Genomic DNA, 18,498 nt, shown 5'->3' with positions numbered 1-18,498 from the left:
ATACTGCCTCACTGTCTGAACTTTTAAAACTCAGAAATTATATGCTCAATGCTGTACTATAACTATAGTTAAAATCATCAGCAGCATGTAAGAGATATCTTTCATATTAGAAGTTTAGGTAATTTACATGAAGGATGATACATTAGGTTATTCTCTATTCTTAAACAAAATAAAAAAAGTATTCAATGTAACAATTTCTAGAACATTCATTATACCATAATTTAGTATTTCTACTTTTCTTAAAAAATATATTTTATTGATTTTTTTTACAGAGAGGAAGAGAGAGGGATAGAGAGTTAGAAACATTGATCAGCTGCATCCTGCACACCCCCCACTAGGGATGTGCCCGCAACCAAGGTACATGCCCTTGACCAGAATAGAACCTGGGACCCTTCTGTCCACAGGCCGATGCTCTATCCACTGAGCCAAACCAGTTTCAGCTAGTATTTCTACTTTTTTAATTAATTGGAAATACATTCCAACTCAGTTCTTTCATTTGTAGTGGAGTTTCTTTGAAAATAAATTTATAAGCACCTTTCAAATGCCAATATAATCTACCCAGATGTCTTAGCAAATAAATACATATAAGATCTTGAAAATGGTTCTAATAATGAAAGTTTCAAATAAAGTTTGGCAGCCATCCTCCCCACAATATGTCTACTTTCCTTTCATGACCATGGATCTCAGCTAGTCAGTCATCTTGCTCATGCAGGGTCACACCAAGAGTGTGGATTACTTGAATAAAAGGAATAAAAACAGACTAGTATAAGCACTTCCAAGTACTGTAACAGCACATACTTGTCAAGTGCAAAATGCTTGACTGAGCCAACCCGGAAGGAGCTTTGCTGACTGAGGCTAGTCATGATGAAATCCAGGTTGAACTCACCGTGTCCTTGACAGCCATGAAGCAATGACAGATCCAGCGCCGAGTGGTGCCATCACGACATATGTAAGAGAAGGCTCTATCAAAGTTTCTATCTGGGGCACAGAAAGAAACTTTTTCTATTGTTTGATCAACTATGAGGTCCTTGAAAAAGGGAAACACAAAGGAGCAGAGAATTATGGTTATTCAGCCTTCTCAGAAGGAACACAGAATGTTCATTTTACAACAGAGAATCCTCACCCCTAATGCATTGGACCTATGGAATAGCTGGATCTGAGGCCAGCAGTCTGAATACTAAGAATTTGACCTTAGAGAGATCCCATGTGGTCCTTTGCCCAGAGGCCTCTCTCACCTAATCTTCATGTTCTAAAACATATGTTTTTAATTATAACTTTATTATGGTAGAGTCAATGTTCAATATGCAATATATGTAAATCAATATATTTAATCCAATTTCCATATAACTTATTTAATAACCTAATTCCCAAAAGTTCTATGTATTTATTAGCTTATTGATGATTTAATTTTGAGGACTTTCTGTTTATATACTTGCTAAATGACCCAGTATATGCACAGTATAAATATTACACAAAATGTTTTTAAAAATCTGGAGGTTCTGAGGCTCTTCTGTGTGACATTCTCATGGTCTAGAATCCCTAGGTGCTGAGATAACGCTGTAGGTACTAAAACATACAATTAAATCAAACGGCTTTTATATAGTATTGCTGAGAATTCCTGTTGCTCCATAAACTTGCAAGTCGATTTTTTAAAAAATTTGCAACTGTAGCCCTGGGTGGGTAGCTTAGTTGATTAGAGCATCAACCCAACACATTAAGATTGTAAATTTGAACCCAGGTCAGGGCACACACAACACTCAACCAATGAATACATAAATAAGTGGAAAAACAAATTGATGTTTCTTTCTCTCTCTCAAAACAAATTTAATTTTTTTGAAGATTTTAAAATAATTTGTTTTTATTTTGGCAGCTATAATGATTTTATTTTGCATAACCTTGATTACTATGAACTTTCTCTCTAGCAAAGGAATTGCTTTTTGGGTTGTCTGTAATTTTCTTATGGATATGTAGGAGTTACTTATATATTCTAAGTGTGATCCCTTTATAGATTATACATATTGAAAATTTCTTTTCTACCCATAATGGGTCCAAGAGTGACAATCCACTGATTATTATTATCACTCTGTGTGGAAAGAACTAATTAGTGTCAGTGCTATAAGCAACCACCAGGGGGAAACATAGCTTCCATGTACAAAACACTTATAAGTTCTTAAAAATAATCTAAATAAAATGATCGTTGTTTCCAAGATTCATGTACATTTAACACTATCATTTCTCTTGAACTTTAAAAAAAGAAAAAGCCTTTGATAGAAAGTCAAAATAACTAAAATGCAGTTATATTACGTAAATCACTTAAAATGTATCGGGCAAGTTACCCATCAAACTGCTCTTTACTGGTCAGACTTTCTCCCAACTGCCTTCTTGCTAAAATTTCTCCAGACTTTAGGTCTTTTAGAAAATATAAATTAAGTATTAATATACTTGTATAACACTAGATGCTCTCTAAGGGAAGAGTCTGTGTCTCTATTCTTATTAATCCTCACCCGAGGATATTTCCCCACTGAATTTCAGAGAGAGTAGAATGGAGGAGAGACACAGAGAGACATCAATTGGTTGCCTCCTGCACGCACACTAACCAGTGCCGGGGAACTTGCAACCAAGGTATGTGTCCTTGACCAGAATCGAAACCAGGACCCTTAGGTCTACAGGCCAATCCTCTATGCACTGAGTCTAACCTGCCAAGGCCTAGGTCTCTATTTTTATAGGCAAGTAGAATCATATTCTTTCAAATGCAAAATGCTACCTGTGATTTGAGATATTGTATGAATCCTAAGTAAATGTTAATCTAATGAGCCATTTACTAGTCCTTAAGATTTCACTTAAGTTGGGTTTTCAGTTAAACAGCAATCAATTCAAATATCACTTTCTAAAAACAGAGTTCTATTAAGGAACAAGAAGAAATTTCTAATGTGGTCCATCATCTTTAAAAATATTTTTTTAAACTGTGGTAAAAGGTCCAGCATCTTTTACATCAAATTTGTGGGGTTACAACAGAAATAGAACTCAGATCTTAACATTAGTGAAAATGCTTGGTAGGCTAAACGTGTGCGTCATGTAGGGCAAAATGCAGAGAGAATTCTATTTTTTATAAGGTGAATGAGTAACTAATTGGCTTCTTAAACATTAACTAGTCTTAGAAGATTGTACTTTGGACAAAGTGAAGAGTACAAAGTGACTACAACTGCTTAATGGCACTATTAATGATCATTAGGAATTAAAAAGACATATGAGCAGTTACATTTAAGTTTGTAAAGTTTTACCTTAGTTTTTTCATCCACAACTCTGAGTCCATCAGCTGATACCCACAGGACTGCCTTAACAGCTTTCTTTCCAGTCTTTTAAGAGAAACCAAAAAAGAAAGAAGGAGAGACACACATATAATGTATATTTTTAAAAGTTATCTTCGATAGAAAATACTGACTTCTGCCTTCCAAAATTCACATGTACAAATGGAGTCCAGGAGAGGTGCCCAAGCCATATACTCAAACCAAACTGCAGAAACATTCAGGAAAAGGCAAGCCAAAGCCATTATTTTAGAAACGCGATGCACAAAAATACAATAAAAGTAAGTAAAGGGGAGGGGATATATTAAAACCAAGATACCACATTCCATAAAGGGCAAAGAATTCATAAGTAGATTCTTCACCCATTTAAAAAATAAACCAAGAAAATCACGAGTCAGATAAATTTACATACATAAGGAGTTACACCACAAGTAGCTTCTATGAGTGTATTTAGAGTAAGAAGTAATATGTGAGTCTAAATTGAAATGCAGACCATTTTACTACCATGTGACCCCAATGTATATAGCAGGACCTCGATCATCTGAAATTTTCATGTTAAATACCCAAGAATTTTTCATTCTTCCTTTAACAGTCTTTAAAACCATTATTTTTTCTCCCAGGATTTAGAACTAGTTTAGTTTTTAATTTGACATTAAATGCATGGAGACATTTTGGAGACATAGGAGCATTAAAAAGCTGTTGAAAATATTGTTACTATGACATGAATTTTTCTTACTGCTAAGAAAAGACTTCTTTTGCACATAAGAATCACATGGGGGAAAAGCTGATATATAATTTCTTCTGTGATGGAATGAAAATAGGAGAGTGGGAGTTTGTAATAGCAATTTTACAGCTTTCTTTCTTTCTAACTGCTCCAAGGATATGAGCAAAATAAAACAAAAGAAAAATGAAAGGTGAGGATATCAAAACATCATAAAAAGAATACATCAAAAGGGATCAGCTACTAAAAGTTGGAGCAGCAGCTTCTAGAAGGGACAAGGAGAGATAAAGAAACGTCTACCATTCTCCTCTGTGTGTGTCCAAACCCAACACTCCTCAGTAGGGAAGACATGGCCTTATTTAAATGAGCTGTGTGATCCCCCCGGAATCACCATCTCCATCACCACCACACATCTGATGAGAGCCTATTATATGCCAGACAGTGGAAATACTGTACTTGAATTTACAGCCCATAGAAAGGTGATACTCAGATAAACAAAAGATAAATAATACAGTGATGAGTGCTATAGAACTGAAAGCAATCCTATATAATAAAACACTAATATGCAAATCGAACAAACGGCAGAATGACCAATTGCTATGACACAAACTGACCACCAGGGGGAGATGCTCAATGCAGGGGCTGCCCCCTAGTGGTCAATGTGCTCCCACAGAAGCCAAGCTCATGGTTGGCAGTGCAGCAGCAGTGGTGGGAGCCTCTCCTGTCTTGGCAGCAGCACTACATACCCCTCAGCGGACATCCCTAGAGGTCCCGTACTGTGAGAGGGCACAGGCTGGGCTGAGGGACGCGCACCCCACTTCCCCCCCATGCACAAATGTTGTGCACCAGACATCTAGTGTATAATGATATCAGAGAGCAGGCATGGTCAAATCTGTGGAATCTAAGAAGGTTGTTCAAAGGAGAAGACAGAATTGGGTACTGAAATAATTTTTTTACATGTCCTAGATGGGAGTAAGGAAGGAGGGAACTGATAGAAGTAGTGGACATAACAGGCAGGAAAAAAAAATATAGCAAAATAGGACATGGCAAATCTGAGCTCTCTAAATATTGGCTTGAAAGTATGATGTGTGTTTTTTTTTTTGAGTAAGCAAGGCATGGTGGGAGAGAAAGAATATGAAAGGCCTAGGCACAGAGGGCCTTGTGGGCCTTCAAAAGAATTTCATCTTAGTTCTGGGGGCAATTAGAAGCTACTGGAGGAATTTAAACACAACTAAACAGATTTGCATTTTTAAAACATCATTCTGGCAGCAGAGTAGAGGGACTGGAAAGAAACAGATAGGAGGCAAAAAGACCACAAGATTTCAGGTCAGAGAAAATGAGGGTTGAGCTTCTTGATTAAAACTGGGATGGAGATGAGCAAATTTTACATGGTAATTATAAGGGAGAAGTTGAGGATTCCTATAGGTTCCTGGCTTGGGTAACTGAGTAGGGAGGTTAATTTAAGATAGAGAATAGAGGAGTCTGGCTGGTGTTGCTCAGTGGTTGAATGTCTACCCATGAACCAGGTCAGGGTTTGATCCAGCTCGGGGCACATGACCAAGTTGCAGGCTTGATCCCCAGTAGGGGCATGCAGGAAGCAGCCAACTGATGATTCTCATCATTCATGTTTCTATCTTCCCCCTTCCTATCTCTGATATCAGTAAAAACATGTTTTAAAAAGAGAGAATAAAAGAGATGCAAAAACAAGTTTAAGAAGGGAAAGAATAGGACTTCAATTTTAGATAAGCAAAATTTGAGATGTCTGTGCAACATCAAGGATAAGATGTCCAACAGGTAATTGAAAAATAGGTCTGAAGCTCAATAGAGAACTCTAGATGGAATTTTTGATTTGAGAGACATCAATCATGGGAATAATAGAAGGACCAAGGCTAGAAGAGACTATCAATAATTAAAGAAGTGGGAAAAGTTAAGTCCTTGAAACAGAGAAAAGAAATAAACAGAAGGACAGGAAAATGGGTGATTGAAACTAAGGGAGAAGGGTTTCAAGAAGTAATGGGGTGGCCCAAGATGTCAAATGTTGCACAGTGATCAAATAAGAAAAGATATGAAAAGTGTCCATTTGATTTAGCAATGAAGACACAGTATAGTGATAGAAGTTGTGTGGTTAATTTTATCTGTCAAATTGGCTAGGCTATGGTTGCCCAATTGTTGGGTCAAACACAAGTCTAGATATTGCTGTGCAGGTATTTTGTATGTGTGATTAACATTTACAATCAATGGATTTTATTTTATTTTATTTTTATTTTATTTTATTGATTTTTCACAGAGAGGAAGAGAGAGGGATAGAGAGTTAGAAACATCGATGAGAGAGAATCATCGATCTGCTGCCTCTTGCACACCCCCCACTGGGGATGTGCCCGAAACCAAGGTACATGCACCTGCCTGGAATCGAACCCGGGACCTTTCAATCCACAGGCCGACGCTCTATCCACTGAGCCATGCCAGTCCCGGCCAATCAATAGACTTTAGGTAAAGGAGATTACTCTGATAATATGGTGGAAGAAGACTCATCCAATCAGTAGAAGGCCTTATGGGTAAAAACAGGTTTCCCAGGAGAAGAAATTCTGCCTGAAGTCTATAACACTGAAATTCTACCTGTGTTTCTAACCCGCTGGCCTACCCTACAGATTTCAGACTTGCCAGCCCCACAAATGTATGAACTAATTCTTAAAATCAACACCCCCTTTCTAAACATATGTAGAGATAGATAATCTAAATACATATGAGAGAGAAACAGATGGTGGCTCTGTCTCTGGAAGGTCCTGATTAATACAGAGGTGGAAGACAGATACGGATGGGTTGAGAAGCAAATGAAAGGCAAGAAGAGTCTATGAGTATTAAATATGCTCTCTGAAAAAGCTTTTCTACAAAAAGGAGAGCTACAGGGTAATGGGGGACAGGCACATGATCAAGGGAAGTCTTTAAGAATTGTGATAAACTAGCATGATATACCAAAAATAGAATGAAGGTAAATATGAGTCTGAATTTAGTGCCACTATTCATAAGCTTAGTAAGTTAGGTCGTCTTCTGAGCTTCCATTTCTTCATCTGTAAAGTATCTGCAGGGTTGGTAAAAGGATCAGAGATATATGCAGTACCTGAAATTTAACAGTGTAATGAATAATTGACAGCCATTTATCATCATTATGTTATTAATAAACCTGAAAAAAAAACCTCCCAACAGTAAAGCTTTTTGAAAGAGTGATACCTTCAACAACAGATCATGCTTACATGCTGAATGGGAAAAGATGGAGATGGAAAGCCCAAGAAAAACAGAAGAATAATTTAGAAAACAGTCACCCAGGAGGTGGGAAGGATGGGGCTGGAGTACAAGCTTTAGAGAGAAAGATGTCCCCTTCCTTGAAATGGAGGGATGGAGTGAGGCTACACAGAAAGGAAGACAGAGTTGTAAAGGAGGGAGTGGCGAGTTGAGGAAGTTTACTCGAGAGAGCCACAGATTCATCTGTGAAGGAAATGAGATCACTTGCTTTACTTAGCTAGCAAGAGGAAGGGAGACGTGCAGAGTAAAAGAAAGACTTCCAATAGCCATCTAGAGGCAGTGTAGCATGGAAACTCAGCGCATAGACTCTGAAACCAGGCTGCTGAGTTTGAATTCTGGTTCTGCCACTTACTGTATGACCAAGGGCAAACTACTCCACTTTCCTATGCTTCAGTTTCCATACCTGTATAATGATGCTAATAATCTTATATACCTCATGGGATTACTATGAGGATTAAATGAATTAACATATAAAAAAGGTTTAGAACTAAGGCGGGTCATATAATTTTCTGTCCAAACTGGGACCTTTTGAAAGTGAAACAGGTGTTATATTGGGGCTATTCCAGGAAAACTGGGACAATCATCATCCCACCAACAACGGTATCTGCCCATATTTAACCAACACTTAAGTAGCAGTCAGGATTTTGCTAGAAGGTAAGTTCTGTGAGGGCAGCCTTGTTTCCATCACTGCTATATCCTTGGAGCTCAGGACAGTGCCTGACAGAGCAGGAGTTTGAAGGAATAAATGTGCTAAATACCTGCTGGAGGAAATAGAAAATGGCTGATTAGAAGACTGCCATTGGCACTGGAGATCCTGTGTAAGAAATGTAAATGCGAAGTTTTATTAATCTGCTTACTGATTACTACAATTGTAGCCTGCAATATTCAATATCTGAGCCAACAGATTTAGATATACTTCAAGGAGTTGGGAGGCTGAAGGTGGGAAAAATAAAAGGCAATTTTAAAATGGGATTGTTCCCCACTTAGTCTCCTTATCATATATAGGGAATTATAAAATTTTCTTGGCCCAATTATACTGTCATAGAAACATCTCTACTTTTTGAGGAATGTCTTTTCTTTCTTTCTTTCTTTCTTTCTTTCTTTCTTTCTTTCTTTCTCTCTCTCTCTCTCTCTCTTTCTCTCTCTCTCTCTCTCTCTCTCTCTCTCTCTCTCTCTCTCTCTCTCTCTCTCTTTCTTTCTTTCTTTCTTTCTTTTCTCTTTTGAGAGGAAGGGCAAGGGAGAGAAGAGCAAGTATCAATAGATGTTGAGAGAAATATTGATTGGTAGCCTCTCACATACACCTCACCTGGATCAAACCCACAACCTAGGTATGTGCCCTGACCAGGGATCGAACCCACCATCTTCTGGTGTATGGGATGAAGTTCCAACCAACTGAGCCATACAGGCCAGGGCTTGAGGTATGTCCTTATAATGGTGGTGTGCTAACCTATCAGTTAGGCACTGTATTTGTCATATTTCATAGCCTCTAATCTCCCTAAAGAGGGGAAGAAAACAAACATAAAGTCTTTCTGCAGTTGTTCATACTCCTGGGGCTGGTACTCGGATGCTACTCTAGTTTGCCACTTATACCAGGTACTGAGATATTAAGGCTCAGAGAACCTATAGTTGAAATTAAGTTCAGACTTCCCTCCCAGATTCTATAGTAGCAATGCTTCTGTATTATTTGTGAACTTTTCTTTTATTCTGATAATATAAACTAGGATACCTAAGAAACTTTTAGAAAATGATAAAAGTCACAGAGAGAAGATAAAAGTTCTTGCTCTTGTTTTGTTTGCCTAAAACTATACACTTAAGCTAATCTCAAGGAGATAAGACCAAGATAGCTAACCAAATGATAATAAACTAAACTAAGCTAAAAATAACTAAGTATAAAATGTAGAATTTACATACATCTTAGTGATGCAAACACTTTTTTTTTTTTTTTTTTTTAGAATAAAGTAAGTTTTATTCAGGTAGAGATAAAGAGGCCAGGTCATGGGTGCTGCTATGAAAGAAGCGAAAAGTACACGTCCACTAGAGGGTGAGTTTGCCACAAACACCTCTTAAAAAGGAAGGAAGGAAGGAAGGAAGGAAGGAAGGAAGGAAGGAAGGAAGGAAGGAAGGAAGGAAGGAGACCACATAGTACTTCAGAATCTAAAACGAGGTAGGGGTAATGCAGGCGAGAGACATTTCAGAATTACTTCATCACCACTGTTCCAACACTTTCTATTTTAATAACAATTTCAAGTTTATTGGTAAAATTCACACTGACTAGTGTCAACATACAAAAAACAGTTTTACAACAAAGAGAAAATTGCTTATTCTTGAGGAAAGAAAATGAATCTAAAATGGAGAGCACTTCAAATTTAAACTGGTGAAATCTGAGCAGAAGGCTCAAGCTCACCTATGAGTGAACGATGACAAATGTAAGTATAACTTTCAGGTAACCACTCAACTCTCTAATATCCAACTTAGAATTTTAAACTTATCTTCTGCCTTAAATACCTTTTACTATGGGTAGATATAAACCAACACAGAAATTAAGCAGGCTGATACTGGAGGAAATGATAGCAGGTAGTGATTAGATCCATTACAATTTACTATGTCAGGAAACTAACATAGAAAGAGAAACGCACAGGCAATCTTAACATGAAAACACCAGTGAAGAAACAATGGTTGTAAAAATAACACAGAAATAACAACATAAACAAGCTCAATTCACTGTAAGATCACTCTCTCTAAATCTAAAAGTTACCCACAATAAAAGGCAATTGAAATAACTAATTACAATAAAAAATGCCATCTACCTATCTATAAACCTATCTGAAGTAGACACCATTTAAAAAAAAAAAAGAAATTGAAAAAGGATGAAGATCACAAGTTAGTGATATCTTCAGTAGGCTGACAGATCCTTACAGTTGATCTTTCATTTTACATATTGGTGTTAGCTAGAAAAGTTCTTCAGGTCTCCAATTGGAGAAATAAGTTTTTAAATTGTTTAAATCAGAGATTGGCAAACTTTTTACATGACGGACTAGATAAATATTTAAGGCTTTGCATGCCGTACACTCTATGCCATGACTACTTTGCCACTGTAGCACAAAAGCTGCCATAGACATTAGTAAACAAATTGACATGGCTTTTTTCCAATAAAACTTTATTCAACAAAACAAGTAATGTGCCACAGATACTGACCTGATGTAAATTACTGTAACCCCTGAAAAGTGAACATTAATTAAATCTTTTTGAAAAGATAATTCATTATATTAAAATCTTAAACCCATTTAGAATTATGTCCCTGGATTATTTTTCTTTTCCATTTTGTTTTTTTCAAATGTGTTTATCTCCTATTATTTTAAACTATATCTCAGATCTCAGGTGCTTTCCAGCTCTAAAGTACTATGATGCCCAAAATCCCAGTGAGGTGAGAGCATGCAATTAAATAACAAACAGAAGTAATATTTGGAAGCAAGACAATTCTGTTGGGCATGTAAGAGCAAAAAGATTAAGCAGATGTCCTAAGGTAAGCCAACGTAAAGACATGCTATAGAGACACATGGAAGCATAATTTGGCACAGCTATGAGGTGTTACAAAGCAACAGCAGCCACCAGTTCAGGCAGGAGGGGCAGAGCATGTCACTCTTTCTGAACAGAGATTTGCCATTCTAGTTTACAAAGCTCTTTCTGCTACAAACCAGAGGCCATGAAGGCATCCAATTTGTAGAGAATCATGGATTAGTCTTCTTGTCACACCTACACACAGAGATAACCATCATTACAGAGTAATAATATATTCACAGACAACCATGACATGGTGTGCCTTGTAATAAATGAAGAGACTTCTTTCTTTTTGTAGGAAACATGGCTTCATTTTTAAACATGACAAGGGCCTTAAAGTCTTACAGTGTGATGACATTTGAATTTCTGAATGTAATTGTGTAGTAAACAGATTTGGTTTTATAATTCTAAGATACAGTGAGTATTCCTCAAAGGACAAAGCAGTGAAGGGAAAGAAATGCAGCTTTCTCCAGGATTTGAGACAGGCACTATCTCTAATGACTGCTTCATTAAAAGTGCAGTAAGCTTTCATCTGGGACACTAATGCACACTATTTCCTGCATTTTCTTAAGCGAGAGAGGAGGACTTTTGGAGAAAATAAGGATAGCAGCATATCATGAACCAAAAAGCAAAGGAGAGAAATTTGAAGACAATTTAGCTCTCCTAGTTTGCCAAATCACTTTTAATCGAGGAGAGGTGGGAAACCCATAAATTATTCTAATATTAAATTCTTATTTCAAACGTTTGTAATAGCAGAAATGAAAAATCCACAGGCATCTCAAATTCAGTTTCTTCAAAACCAAATTCATCATACCTCTTCTCACAATGAATGATTTCCCCAACCCTTGGTCATGCATGCCTGAAACTTGGGTCTTATCTTCTGTTTCTTTCGTATATCCATAAGTTAAATGAATGATCGAGTTGGTCTCCTCCTCCCCATGATTCTGTTAATGCTGTTCCTTCTGTCTGAAATGCCTTCCTCTTCTAAGTTTAACCGGAAGTCATAGTTTTAAGTCAGCCTTAGGTGCTATTTCCTCTCAGAAACCTTCACCACAACCTCTCACATTATTCCTTTGTTCTCTCGGTACGTTAATGTTACACAATTTGCTAACCATTTTTTAAATCTGTCTGATTTCTCTCACTACAAGGTGAACTTGAAACTAGTGCATTTGTCATTCATTCATTTTTTTCATTCACTAACTCAAATATTGTGGAGCAATTACTATGGACCACAGACTATTCTAGGCATTGAAGACTCAGCAGTGAACAAAACTTTAGTCGAGGATGTCTGTCCTCAGAGTTAGGTTTTAGTGAGAAAGAGATGAACAATAAGTAGAATGTATGGTATGACAAATGGTGATATGCCCAATCAAAGAAAAATAAAGCTAGGAAGGAAAATAGTGTGTGAACACAGAGGAGCATGGTATTAGGAATTTAAAATAGGGTCCTCGCCGAAACCGGTTTGGCTCAGTGGATAGAGCGTCTGCTGCGGACTGAAAGGTCCCAGGTTCGATTCCGGTCAAGGGCCTGTACCTTGGTTGCGGGCACATCCCCAGTAGGGGATGTGCAAGAGGCAGCTGATCGATGATTCTCTCTCATCGATGTTTCTAACTCTCTATCCCTCTCCTCTTCCTCTCTGTAAAAAAAATCAATTATATATATATATAGATGGTGCTTTCCCCCATTAGGTTTTAAAAAAAACTAACTAAATAAATAAAAAATAAAATAAAATAAAATAAAATAGGGTAAATAAAATAGGGTCCTCACTGAGAATGGGGCATTTGAACAAAGAATGGAAAAATATAGCAAGTGTAAAGGTTGAGGTGGAAGCATACCTGGTGTGTCCAAGGAATAGCAAGGAAACTAGCTAGTGTGAATGGAACAGAGGGGGCAAGAGTGAGAGTGGGAGAAGACAGGAAAAGAAACAGAGGGAATTCATGTACAGCGGCCTACAAGGCCCAAAAAGCTCTGAATAGGTCAGGAAACTACTGAAGGATCTAGGGTGGGGGAGCAACACAATCAGACCTCTATCTGTCTTAGAAAGAGCACTCAGGCTGATATCTTGAAAACAGATGGTAGAGGAGCAACAATGAAAACAGAGAAAACAGAACACTACTGCAATGATTCAGCTGAAAGGAGATGCTGGCTTGGACCAGGGCAACAGTGGTGGAGATAGTGAGACAGAAACTGTTGATGGAATGGATACAGGGTATAGGAGAGAAAGGAGTAACGATAAGATCCAGAATTTTTGGCTGGAACACAGGGATAGTTGCTGTATGTGAGTTGGAGAAAATGAGGGGAGAGTAGCTTGGGAAAGAAAGAAAGAATTTTGGGGAGGATCCAAGATGGCTGCTCGGGTATACACCTAGCCGCAGCAGCTCACAACAATTTCAAGGGAATACAACTAAAATGTAGAGTGGACATTGCCCAGAGCTACAGGTAGTCGACTGACTGAAAACTCTACAATAGGAAGGAGGGAGAAAACCAGAAGGAAAATCAGAGGAGCTGAAAAAAAGCCTAAGGTACGGAGACATGCTGCGCGCTCGCACGCACGCGCGCGGAGAGGTCGCAGCCGGAGAGGAGGAGAGGGCTGGGTGCTGCCTGGCGTTCCCTAGCAGGAAGGAAATAGAACCCCCAGCCTGGGCTGAACCCCCGAACCGGCAGCGCTGAGCCCCAAGTTATGTGCCAGACCCTGGGGACCCAGGCTCCGGCAGGGGGAGACAATCCCGGGGGACGGCGAAATGCGGGGCCCCCGGAGTCGCGCGCACATGGCGCGCAGAGGACTGAATGTTGACTCCGATGCTGGATTACCCTAGCCGGAAGAAACAAAGCCTCCAGCGGCAGCTCTGAGCCTCAGTCCAGACCGCCCAGAACTCCAGGTCTGGGCCAGTCCCTGGGGACCCAGGCTCGGGCAGGGGGAGACGGAGCTGTGAGGTGGAGTCCTGGGAGCGCGGCGAAAGGCCGAGCCCCCGGAGTCGCGCACACTGTGCGCAGAGGACAGTCTGTTGACTCTGATCCTGGACTCCCCTAGTGGGAGGGAGAAAGAAAGCCCCAGACTGGAGGAACGCCACGAGGAGCAGGAGCCCCTGCCGGACACCGGCCAGCTGGGCGCCAGCAAGGAGCCGGGCGACGGGGCCCCCAGTGGGGGGGGTGCCCCTGAGCCTTCGACTGCTGAGCGCTGGCAACGGAGCCAAGGACGGGGGCTGCTTCCTGGGCGGCGCCGACCCCGGCAATAGGCTGGAGCAGCGCGGGAGCCCGCGGAGAACAAAGGGGTGCCACAGGCCAACCTGCTGAGCTCCCAGGACAAGGAGGAAGAAACCAAAGAAGTTCTCAATGTGAAGAAATCAAGTGAGAGCAAATGATAGTAAAATTACTTAAGAAAGAATACAAAGAAGATCTTGAAAAATCAAAGACTAGTCAGAACTCAACGCACCAGCCAACATTGCAACATAAATGCGTTTTGTTTTGTTTTTTTAAAAGAAAAAAAAAAAGAGAAAAAAGGGACAGAATGTTGGAACAGCGGCGACCAGGCCTAGAGTGGCCAGGCACAAGGCAGTGGCAGCTGGGCCCGGAGCAGCAGTGGCCAGGCCCCAGAGCAGCAGCAGCCAGAACAAGAGCATCAACGGCCAGCACTGGAGCAGCCAGACCTGGGGCAGTGGCAGCCAGGCCTGAGGCAGAGGCGGCCAAGCCCAGGGTGGCCAGTCCAGGAACACCCAGACACGGAGTGGCTGGGCCCGGAGAAGCCCGGCCCAGAGCAGCCGGGTTGGGAGCAGCCAGGCCCAGAACAGCAGTAGCCAAGCACGGAGCATCCAGGCTGGGAGCGGCCAGGCTCGGAGCAGCCGGGTCGGGTGTGGCCAGGCCTGGAGCAACGGCTGCCAGGCTGGGAGCGGCAAGGCCCAGAGCAACAGCTGCCAGGCTGGGAGCGGCCAGGCCCGGAGCAGCCGGGTCTGGTGCGGCCAGGCCAGGAGCAGCAGCTGCCAGGCTGGGAGCGGCCAGGCCCGGAGCAGCCGGGTCTGGTGCGGCCAGGCCAGGAGCAGCGGCTGCCAGGCTGGGAGCGGCCAGGCCCGGAGCAGCGGCTGCCAGGCTGGGAGCGGCCAGGCCCGGAGCAGCCGGGTCTGGTGTGGCCAGGCCCGGAGCAGCGGCTGCCAGGCTGGGAGCGGCCAGGCCCGGAACAGCAGCTGCCGGGCTGGGAGCGGCCAGGCCCGGAGCAGCCGGGTCTGGTGTGGCCAGGCCCGGAGCAGCGGCTGCCAGGCTGGGAGCGGCCAGGCCCGGAGCAGCCGGGTCTGGTGCGGCCAGGCCAGGAGCAGCGGCTGCCAGGCTGGGAGCGGCCAGGCTCGGAGCAGCAGCTGCCAGGCTGGGAGCGGCCAGGCCCGGAGCAGCCGGGTCTGGTGCGGCCAGGCCCGGAGCAGCGACTGCCAGGCTGGGAGCGGCCAGGCCCGGAGCAGCAGCTGCCAGGCTGGGAGCGGCCAGGCCCGGAGCAGCCGGGTCTGGTGCGGCCAGGCCCGGAGCAGCGACTGCCAGGCTGGGAGCGGCAAGGCCCAGAGCAACAGCTGCCAGGCTGGGAGCGGCCAGGCCCGGAGCAGCCGGGTCTGGTGCGGCCAGGCCAGGAGCAGCAGCTGCCAGGCTGGGAGCGGCCAGGCCCGGAGCAGCCGGGTCTGGTGCGGCCAGGCCAGGAGCAGCGGCTGCCAGGCTGGGAGCGGCCAGGCCCGGAGCAGCAGCTGCCAGGCTGGGAGTGGCCAGGCCCGGAGCAGCCGGGTCTGGTGCGGCCAGGCCCGGAGCAGCGGCTGCCAGGCTGGGAGCGGCCAGGCCCGGAGCAGCGGCTGCCAGGCTGGGAGCGGCCAGGCCCGGAGCAGCCGGGTCTGGTGTGGCCAGGCCCGGAGCAGCGGCTGCCAGGCTGGGAGCGGCCAGGCCCGGAACAGCAGCTGCCGGGCTGGGAGCGGCCAGGCCCGGAGCAGCCGGGTCTGGTGTGGCCAGGCCCGGAGCAGCGGCTGCCAGGCTGGGAGCGGCCAGGCCCGGAGCAGCCGGGTCTGGTGCGGCCAGGCCAGGAGCAGCGGCTGCCAGGCTGGGAGCGGCCAGGCTCGGAGCAGCAGCTGCCAGGCTGGGAGCGGCCAGGCCCGGAGCAGCCGGGTCTGGTGCGGCCAGGCCCGGAGCAGCGACTGCCAGGCTGGGAGCGGCCAGGCCCGGAGCAGCAGCTGCCAGGCTGGGAGCGGCCAGGCCCGGAGCAGCCGGGTCTGGTGCGGCCAGGCCCGGAGCAGCGACTGCCAGGCTGGGAGCGGCCAGGCCCGGAGCAGCAGCTGCCAGGCTGGGAGCGGCCAGGCCCGGAGCAGCCGGGTCTGGTGCGGCCAGGCCCGGAGCAGCGACTGCCAGGCTGGGAGCGGCCAGGCCCGGAGCAGCAGCTGCCAGGCTGGGAGCGGCCAGGCCCGGAGCAGCCGGGTCTGGTGCGGCCAGGCCCGGAGCAGCAGCTGCCAGGCTGGGAGCGGCCAGGCCCGGAGCAGCAGCTGCCAGGCTGGGAGCGGCCAGGCCCGGAGCAGCCGGGTCTGGTGCGGCCAGGCCCGGAGCAGCAGCTGCCAGGCTGGGAGCGGCCAGGCCCGGAGCAGCAGGGTCTGGTGCGGCCAGGCCCGGAGCAGCGGCTGCCAGGCTGGGAGCGGCCAGGCCCGGAGCAGCAGCTGCCAGGCTGGGAGCGGCCAGGCCCGGAGCAGCAGGGTCTGGTGCGGCCAGGCCAGGAGCAATGGCTGCCAGGCTGGGAGCAGCCAGGCCCGGAGCAGCGGCTGTCAGGCTGGGAGCGGCCAGGCCCGGAGCAGCAGCTGCCAGGCTGGGAGCGGCCAGGCCCGGAGCAGCCGGGTCTGGTGCGGCCAGGCCCGGAGCAGCAGCTGCCAGGCTGGGAGCGGCCAGGCCCGGAGCAGCAGCTGCCAGGCTGGGAGCGGCCAGGCCCGGAGCAGCCGGGTCTGGTGCGGCCAGGCCCGGAGCAGCAGCTGCCAGGCTGGGAGCGGCCAGGCCCGGAGCAGCAGGGTCTGGTGCGGCCAGGCCCGGAGCAGCGGCTGCCAGGCTGGGAGCGGCCAGGCCCGGAGCAGCAGCTGCCAGGCTGGGAGCGGCCAGGCCCGGAGCAGCAGGGTCTGGTGCGGCCAGGCCAGGAGCAATGGCTGCCAGGCTGGGAGCAGCCAGGCCCGGAGCAGCGGCTGTCAGGCTGGGAGCGGCCAGGCCCGGAGCGGCCGGGACCGGAGCAACCGGTCCCAGAGCAGCCGGGTCGGGTGCGGCCAGGCCTGTAGCAGCAACAGCCAAGTCCAGAGCAACTAGGTCGGGAGCGGCAGTGACCAGACCCGGAGCAGCTGGTTGTGGAACGAACCAGAGCAACAGAGGCCAGGCCCGGAGCAGCCAGGCCCGAAACAGCTCGCTCCTCGCCTGTACCTGCCCACGGCTGCCTCTCAGACATGGCTGGAAACTTTTGCGGGAACTTGAGGGTCTGCTGAATCAAGTGATGAAGGCTTAGATCTGGATGTGTTGAGTTAGTATAGCGCTGGGGTGTTGATCTGTGAGTGCCTTGGGTGGGGCCTGGATGAGGCTGGTTGACCTATTTGGAAATGTCTTTTGTGTGAAGTATCATTGGGCATGTGGAGGTATTATTGATATGAGAAAATGCTAAGTAACAGATTTACTATCTGAAAAGGGATTTACTATCGGGGAGAGGGAGGGAGGAAGAGACTGAACATAAACTGTGCACCTATGGATGAGGACAATGGGGGATGGGGAGGGGGCAGAGGGTGGGGTGGGAACCTGGTGGAGGGGGGAAGAAATGAGGAACCTTTGTAATAATATGAACAATGAAGATTGATTTAAAAAAAAAAAAAAAAAAAAAAAAAAAAAAAAGAAAGAATTTTGGTTAGTGTGAGATATCTGTGAAATGTTTAATGATGCTGATGATAACGATACCTAACACCCAATATGGCAAAGTTTTTAATCTTTTTTTAAAATCTTCACAAGATTAAGTATTTAATCTTCACAACAATCCCATAAGGTTGGTATTATCATCTTTTTAAAAAGTAGATTTTTATTTATTTCAGAAAGAAAGGGAAAGGGAGAGACAGAAATATCAATGCTAAGAACCATCAATCAGCCACCCCCTGCACATCCCCCACTGGGGATCCAGTCTGCAACTTGAGCATGTGACCTGACCAGAATTGAACTGTGACCTCCTGGTTCATAGGTCAATGCTAAACCACTGAGCCATGCTGGTAGGCTATTATCTTTTTTTCGGTTTTTTTTTTCATAGGTGGAAAAACTGAGGTACAGAGAGTTAAGAACCTTTCCCAAGGTTACAAGCTAGTAAGTGGTTGAACCAGGATTAAATGCAAACAATCTGGCCCCCTAAATTCTGTGCCCTTGACCCTATGCTATACTGCTTCTAAGATATAAACCACTACAGAGTTTGGGGGAGATGTCTGGAGATAAAAATTTTAAAATCACAGAACTAGAGACAATATTTAAACCCATGACACTATGAGATCATCAGGGAGAGGTAGAGTTAGAGAAGAGGTCACAGAGGTAGGCAGCATTATCTATCCTATATAATAAAAGCCTAATATGCTAAGTGTCCAACTGACTGTTCAACCAAAGTGT

At 45.0% G+C, this 18,498-nt stretch overlaps 1 protein-coding gene across 8 annotated transcripts in view; it reads right to left on the bottom strand.

Annotated features, from left to right (window-relative positions):
* NUMB (NUMB endocytic adaptor protein) overlaps positions 1-18,498 on the bottom strand; it is a 119,056-nt gene that overhangs the window by 12,278 nt on the left and 88,280 nt on the right. For all 8 annotated transcript variants that reach the window (XM_084892828.1, XM_084892823.1, XM_084892827.1 and 5 more), the window contains 2 exons: positions 3,282-3,356; positions 887-1,027 (listed from right to left, as the gene is read on the bottom strand). In XM_084892828.1, coding sequence (XP_084748954.1) covers positions 887-1,027; positions 3,282-3,356 — 216 coding nt within the window. The remainder of the gene's footprint in view (positions 1-886; positions 1,028-3,281; positions 3,357-18,498) is intronic.

This window comes from Pipistrellus hanaki (genome assembly GCF_964339955.1).
Source record: "Pipistrellus hanaki genome assembly, chromosome: 1".
Lineage (NCBI taxonomy): Eukaryota > Metazoa > Chordata > Mammalia > Chiroptera > Vespertilionidae > Pipistrellus > Pipistrellus hanaki.
The sequence above is the reverse complement of the archived record's forward strand: the minus strand, read 5'-3'. Positions and strand labels throughout refer to the sequence as shown.